This window comes from Micropterus dolomieu, linkage group LG11, assembly GCF_021292245.1.
Source record: "Micropterus dolomieu isolate WLL.071019.BEF.003 ecotype Adirondacks linkage group LG11, ASM2129224v1, whole genome shotgun sequence".
In the NCBI taxonomy this organism is placed as follows: Eukaryota; Metazoa; Chordata; class Actinopteri; order Centrarchiformes; family Centrarchidae; genus Micropterus; species Micropterus dolomieu.
The window spans coordinates 17,054,642-17,061,044 of record NC_060160.1 but is presented as its reverse complement, the minus strand read 5'-3'; the positions used below and the strand labels follow the sequence as shown (position 1 = coordinate 17,061,044).

The window sequence follows — 6,403 nt, the reverse complement described above, 5'->3', positions numbered from 1 at the left end:
CATAACATACTACAATTATGCTGACATAACTGTATAACAAGTACAATTTCATGACATTTTCAGGTTCTTTGTGGGGCCTCAGTATGTACACAAACACAAATGGACAACAGCATATGGCAGAGACAGATATTCTAAACTCAAACTGTTTCTTAATTTAAACAGAGAAGAGCACATGAAAGTTTTATGGTTATGAATAAATGATAAAACCAGGTTCATAACTTTATTTCACAACAATGTTAAAAGCCTATTCCAAAACTTGTTTAAAAGATTTAATTCAGAGTAGCAGTTTTTTCATGAATGTCTGTAGGAGTTGGAAGCCATCCGTGATGCCCTGACTCCCCCATTGGCATGTGCTGCTGCTAAGCTTGGAGACATAGAGGCCTTAGAAGCCCTGAAGGAAATGGTAAGCCACCCAACAATCTCTACCACACATATGTGCAGTTGCAAATCATTACCTGTTTTTGTATGTAATAACTAGGGCTGGACCAGAATATTCGATTGTTGGGGACACATTCGATTTTCACTTATGACATTCCAATGTTGAGGGGGTTTTTTTCTCGCGCCTGACCCTCTGCACACAGCAGTGAATGTAACCTCCAGTTTACATCAAAGGGAAAACAAAATGAAGCCCTCAGCTGTGTGGGAGCACTTTTAAACTGAGTGATGACAACAGCAGTGTGGCAGTTATGGTGTTTATTAATTTTACAGTTGATCTGTAATGAAATTAAGCAAAACAGTCACATTTCCTATATTTTAAAATTAATCAGTAGGTTAAACTGTAGGCTATAACAACATAATGAACATATTTAAATAATTATATTGGCCGTAGAACATTTAGTATGCTATACTAAACTATTGCGTTGATATTGTGGCGGGCCGCCACAAATAAATTAATGTATGGGAAACGCTGCTCTTCCAGTATTCAAACAAAACATGAGGCCAGACTGGTAAGGCAAGTCTGGAGTTGCCTCAGCGGTCACATGTAGATGTTTGTATCTGGCTTGATTGGTGTGCAGTCGCTGCTTGGACTACCCTTCAATCTAAGGATACATTAAAGTACTTTCTATATAATCCTTATACTCGGATAAAAGCTTGGCAATGTTCAGTGGTTGTTTTTAATACATTTCTGACCCTTTTATTTTTTTCAGTTAAATTTTTATCTATCCCCGTTTCACAATACTACCTTATTTTATGGAGCTTTTCATTTTTGCATTTTTTTAGCTCATGATATTGTTTTGTTTCGTAAAACTCCACTCATTACAAAGTTTTCAACTGCAGCAGGCAGAGTTTCCAGAGGGAAAAAAGCTCTGTACACTAACTGCCCAGCACCAAGCAGTGAAATGACAATGTTAGCGATTTATTCGTGAACATAAAGGAGCATTTAGTAGCTAAAAAGCCAGGATTTGGTGGAGACTAAAAAATGGGCCGAAAAGGATATTGTGTTTTAAAATCATTCCGCAAGTTAATAAATACAAATTGTGCCCTGCATCTGCTGGATGTATAAGATTTATACATAATACATCAATTAATACAGCTTAAATTTTGAGAAGCTCACTTTATTGATTTGTTGAAAATGACAAAAATATAGAATATCACCAGGCCTATGCTTTAACCACCAGGTGAAGTACACTGATGATTTCATGTTTTCCTTCGGCACAGGGCAGCAACTTGTGTCTGGGTGACTATGATGGGCGTACACCCCTACATGTTGCCTCCTGTGAGGGCCACCTCGAACTGGTGAAGTACCTATTGAGTCATGGAGCTACAGTCTATGCTAAAGATCGCTATGGGGACACACCGCTATGCAATGCTGTACGCTTCAGGTAAGACTTGCTTCATTTTAAACAGTAAGGGCTGATGTGTTTGTTTTTATCCATCTGTTAAAGTAATGATATCGTTTATGAAGCTGCAAACACGACATTTAAAATTCCCCTTTTGGCCATTAGCAACCATTGAGTGTTCCCTGAAAATATGTTAATAGCTGCTATAGAGAGGACTTCAATAAATGAGCTGCTGCAAGGTAGGGAATCTGGCTCTGCTTAAATGACAGGAAGGGAGCCGTGGCTGTCAGAGGGAGGGGGTTAAAACCAGGGGAGCAACTCGTAATGGAGGCCAGGCAATAATTATAAACTAATTAGGCTAATTGTCATCTGACAGTTTAGACGGTGTTTATTTTTACCAAAACAATTTTTTTTTGTCATTCATTGACATTGCTGTGAATGTCTATCAGAAAAAAAGCCACACTTAATGTTTCAGTTTTAGTGCTATGTTGAGCCTCAGGGTGAAAACGTTGTATGTGTCGAAGCTGTGCCAAATTGCTCTTGTCCTATTTTAACGGTTGGCACTGCAGGTATGGACTTGTTTCCTTTTGTAATGGTTCAGGGACGCATTGGAGCGCTAAACGCCTGTTGTTACACTTCCTCTGCTACACACCTCACCTTTGCCCTTCCTAAACTGTATTTAATGAAATGACACTAAGTAATAGAACTAGACTTTTGAGTTGCTGTCAGGATGTCAGCAAGTCTGACACACTTTGAATGTCACTGACAGTGCGCTACAGCCTGATGCCCATATATGGAGTGGCAGAGAGCGCAGGGTTAAAGAAGAAATATGGGGAGTGTCCTCTGAACCAGTCCTACCAACCTGCTCCCAGTTTCACAGATGAGAGATACCGGCTCCTTCACGCTTTACAGGAAGTCTTCTAAGTCATAAGTCATAACTAATAGTTCCTTTGGCTGTAGCTCTACATACCTCTAAACAATAAAGCATTAAATTGGACTGTAGGGTAACTTAACTTCTCTTACATAGCACGCTCCGCTCTTATTTATAAACTCAGGTGAGAAGATTTAGGTCTTTTCTTCAAAGGTAATTCTCTTGTCACCACCATTGCCACTGCGGGAAAATCCTGTGTGGGCGGTTCATTGCGGGGGATAAGGAACTTGTTCTTACACGCCAAACTACAATCACTGCCACACTGACTCTGTCACTGAAAGTCCAGATTTTAAAATTTAGAAATGACGGCATTAAGTTAAAATGTTTGAAAACAACATCATGTATTAGTTCTACTTCTTAACAGGATTTGTCAGGTGATGATTTCAGTGTCAACTGTTTTTAACTGAGTGATATGCTAATGGTATTTAAATAATACATACAGTCATAAATATATAGCTCTATTACATGCCCTCTGTCTACTTTAGGCACAAAAAGGTTGTGCAGCTGCTGAGGATGACTGGGGCCCACTTTTCCAGAGACGAGTTGGAGGAAGCAGGAACCGAATTGTGCAAGTGAGCCACAAAACAAGCATGTCTTCACACAATTGTACACATATGCTGTACAGTCTCAAATTTATCGGCCGCTGAGCCATCCGCAGTGACCTATCCTACATAGTTGACACAGGTGCAACCAGTTGTCCCACTGTTACACAAACTGTAAGAATGCCCCCTGACAGCATAGCTTTGGATCTGTTCTCCTGGCAAGTATACCACACACTGACTGGCCCCTGTTTTTCATCTACGTGAGACACCTGACAGGTTTTGTCAAGACGGTAACATTTGCAGTTTCAGAAACACACCTTTTGTAAGATCATGGCTTGTGTCACTATTAAAATACGAAACGAAAACATCTAAGTCATGAATTCCAGCATCAATGATTTGCCCCCTTTGTGCTTACCCAGTTTCTGGCACGTCGCTTTACACAACACCTTGTGGTTCACCCAGTGTCTATTTGTGGGTATAATGTTTTTTGGGAGCCCTTTGCCATAACAACTCATTACTTCCTGTGTGTCAGCTTGGCAGCCAGCGGTGACCTGGAGGGCCTGGAAATCTGGAGCCTTGCCGGAGCAGATCTGAATAAACCAGGCTATGACGGACACACAGCAATTCAAGTGGTGAGTTGTGGGCACAAGCATTAAAATTTCTATTTAAATTCATATGGTAAAACCCCTTCTCTCTCATTCTTCACCTGTCACAGGCCAAAGCTGTTGACAAAAAGGATGTGGTGGCATTTTTAGTCAAACTCATGAGCAATAAATCTAAGGTAACTCCATTATAGCTACTTTATATCTCTCTTTCTTTCATGCCAGCACGCACAGCTTTAACTTAATTTGCATGCTAGTGAAACATTCGGATTTGTATAATTCTCTCAATTACATGTTTGTCTTGTTTCATTTCAGACAGTATTTGGGGAATTTAATGAATATGATGATGATGATGATGAGGTAAATGAGATGAAGAGAACGTGTGTCCCATAATGAGCATGAGTTCCCCCTTCATCTTTGTGTTCATCAACTTGCGCCTAGTATTAATCCATCCCTGCATCCATGTTATAAACTGGTTATCCTAGGTTGTGGGTATCCCAGCATGCATTCTGCAAGAGGCAGGTTACACACCTGGACAGGTCACATCACAGGACTAAAATACACAAACACATTCACACCTACAGACAGTTTAGAATTACTTCACCTGGCAACCAGAGGGACACCCATGCAGACAGTGGGAGAACTCCACACAGAAAGGGCTCAGTGGGCCTGCAGGGGTTGGAGCGAAAGACAGTAAAAGTAAAAAAACTGTTTTTGTTATTGAAAAGTACATTTCTAAAAGTAAAAACACATATAGACTAGTTTTTAAAAGGAGAGTTAAAGTGATTTATTGATCAGCCTACTGACTGAAAACAATTTTGATAATCTTTTATTCACTCATTCCAGCTGTTCAAATGTGAGGATTTCCTGATGTCCCTATGTTTTATAGCATTGTAAATCAATTTCTGGGAAACTGGGACTGGCATTTTTCACTATCTTATGATGTTTAATTGATTCACCTTTTAGTCAACAAATCAAAAAATACAACCAACAGATGAATTGATAAATTGTTTGTTCCAGCCTTTTTGCTGAGAAGCAACAATTACCTTTTGAATTGAACGCAAGCATGCTTCAGACCTTTCTGTTTTTTATCTGTCAGATAAAATCTAATCACATTTAGTGCCTGCCCACAAATGCCTGTGAATGCCAAACCGGTGCTGCCTGCTCTGTACAAGCCTGACCTCTGTGTGTGTCTGTATTTGTGCATATATGTGCACACTAGTAGTCAGTAGTGCTGAAACACCTCTCACCTCCCCTGTGTACCATATTAATCCTGTCCTTTTTTTGTCTCTGTGGCAGAACGGTGGAGTGATCGAGTTCACCGCCACCCCAAGAGGACTGTGAACTAATGCTACCTCATCCAACAGGAAACCACCCTGTGCTTGCGTCCACTTCCTGCCAAACCATCCTCGACACGTCGTCCAATGTCCTGTTGAATTTCACGCTCGCTCTTCACTTTGAATGTCTGCACCATGCTTATAATCACATACTGTTTTAAAGCCATCCCTGCTTACAGTTTTCCCCCCAAAGCCATTGATAGCACAACTTCGTGTAACCACTGCTGTGAGTGCACAAAGCCCTAAAAGGAAACACTCAATGTTTATGTTGGATTGTTGCACAGTATGAAGCATAGTATCATCATGAATGTTTGAATCAAATACTTTTTATTACTAAGGGTGATCTTCAACTGAGCTGTTTTAATCATGGAGAGCGCTGAAACCTCCCATTACTCCTCACTCAACAGTGAAAGACATCTGACTACGATGACATTACTTTTTAAAGTAATGCTGTTTTTTGCTATAGCAATATAAGCGTGATGTCTGGAAGTGCAGGGTACATTCACAGATTTTATTTTTATGCGTATTTCTACAGTGAGCTGTTGTAAAGTAGCATGTAAACTAATGAAAAACAAGGTTGTATTTTTGTTATCAGGGATGTTCAACTGGAATACTTTTTGGCTTAGGTTGAAATATACCTGAGCCTGTAGCAGAAGGGCTTAATTTCCTTCTGCTCAAACAAGCACGAAAACCTGCAGTCACCTTTCAGACTCATCCAGCCTGTTCCGTGTGCGGATTGTCGAGCTGGAAGAGTTGCATATCTCCCTTTTGAAATGGAAAAGGGAAATTCAGACTATAGTGTGAGCCAGATAAAGACTTTTAACTACAGTAGTTTCTGTGTTCTTGTATGCATTTTGAATGTGCTCTTGCGTTCGTGATTGCAACAAATAACCTGTTGTACTTTACTTATCTTTCTTGTGCAACAAACCTATTGTGTTAAACATTGCTGCTCTTGTTTGATGTAATTTACACTTCAAACCAGTCTAGCATTTTTTTTACACTTTAATGTTATCATCGTTAAGAAAATCTTCTGTGATTACATGTGACTTTAAAGTGCAAACAAATTTGAAATGACTTGAAAATGTGTCCTGCTCTTTCCAAATGCTGTTACTATTTCACTGTTGTGTTCAAAAAGTGTGAGAAAATGATTCTTTGGTCTCTTTTATTCTGTGTGGGGGTGAAGTAACAGAAATAAATGTCTTGTTTCAAA

The 6,403-nt window shown here is 39.7% G+C and overlaps 1 protein-coding gene across 2 annotated transcripts; it reads left to right on the top strand.

Annotated features, from left to right (window-relative positions):
* Positions 1-249: 249 nt before the first annotated feature.
* aspg (asparaginase homolog (S. cerevisiae)) lies at positions 250-6,403 on the top strand. 2 transcript variants are annotated; one of them, XM_046061655.1, is made up of 7 exons: positions 250-403; positions 1,660-1,823; positions 3,198-3,284; positions 3,787-3,886; positions 3,970-4,035; positions 4,172-4,216; positions 5,156-6,403. In XM_046061655.1, the coding sequence occupies exons 1-7, from the start codon at positions 401-403 to the stop codon at positions 5,198-5,200; spliced, it is 510 nt and encodes a 169-aa protein (XP_045917611.1). In that variant the 5' UTR covers positions 250-400; the 3' UTR covers positions 5,201-6,403. The 2 variants fall into 2 exon arrangements, with proteins under 2 accessions (XP_045917611.1, XP_045917612.1); XM_046061656.1 differs by lacking the exon at positions 4,172-4,216.

What these genes read in the sequence shown, in the direction of transcription:
- aspg (XM_046061655.1), top strand. An exon ending in GCAGGAACCGAATTGTGCAA is followed by an intron (nt 3,285 to 3,786) that starts GTGAGCCACAAA and finishes CCTGTGTGTCAG; the next exon opens with CTTGGCAGCCAGCGGTGACC. An exon ending in ATGATGATGATGATGATGAG is followed by an intron (nt 4,217 to 5,155) that starts GTAAATGAGATG and finishes TCTCTGTGGCAG; the next exon opens with AACGGTGGAGTGATCGAGTT.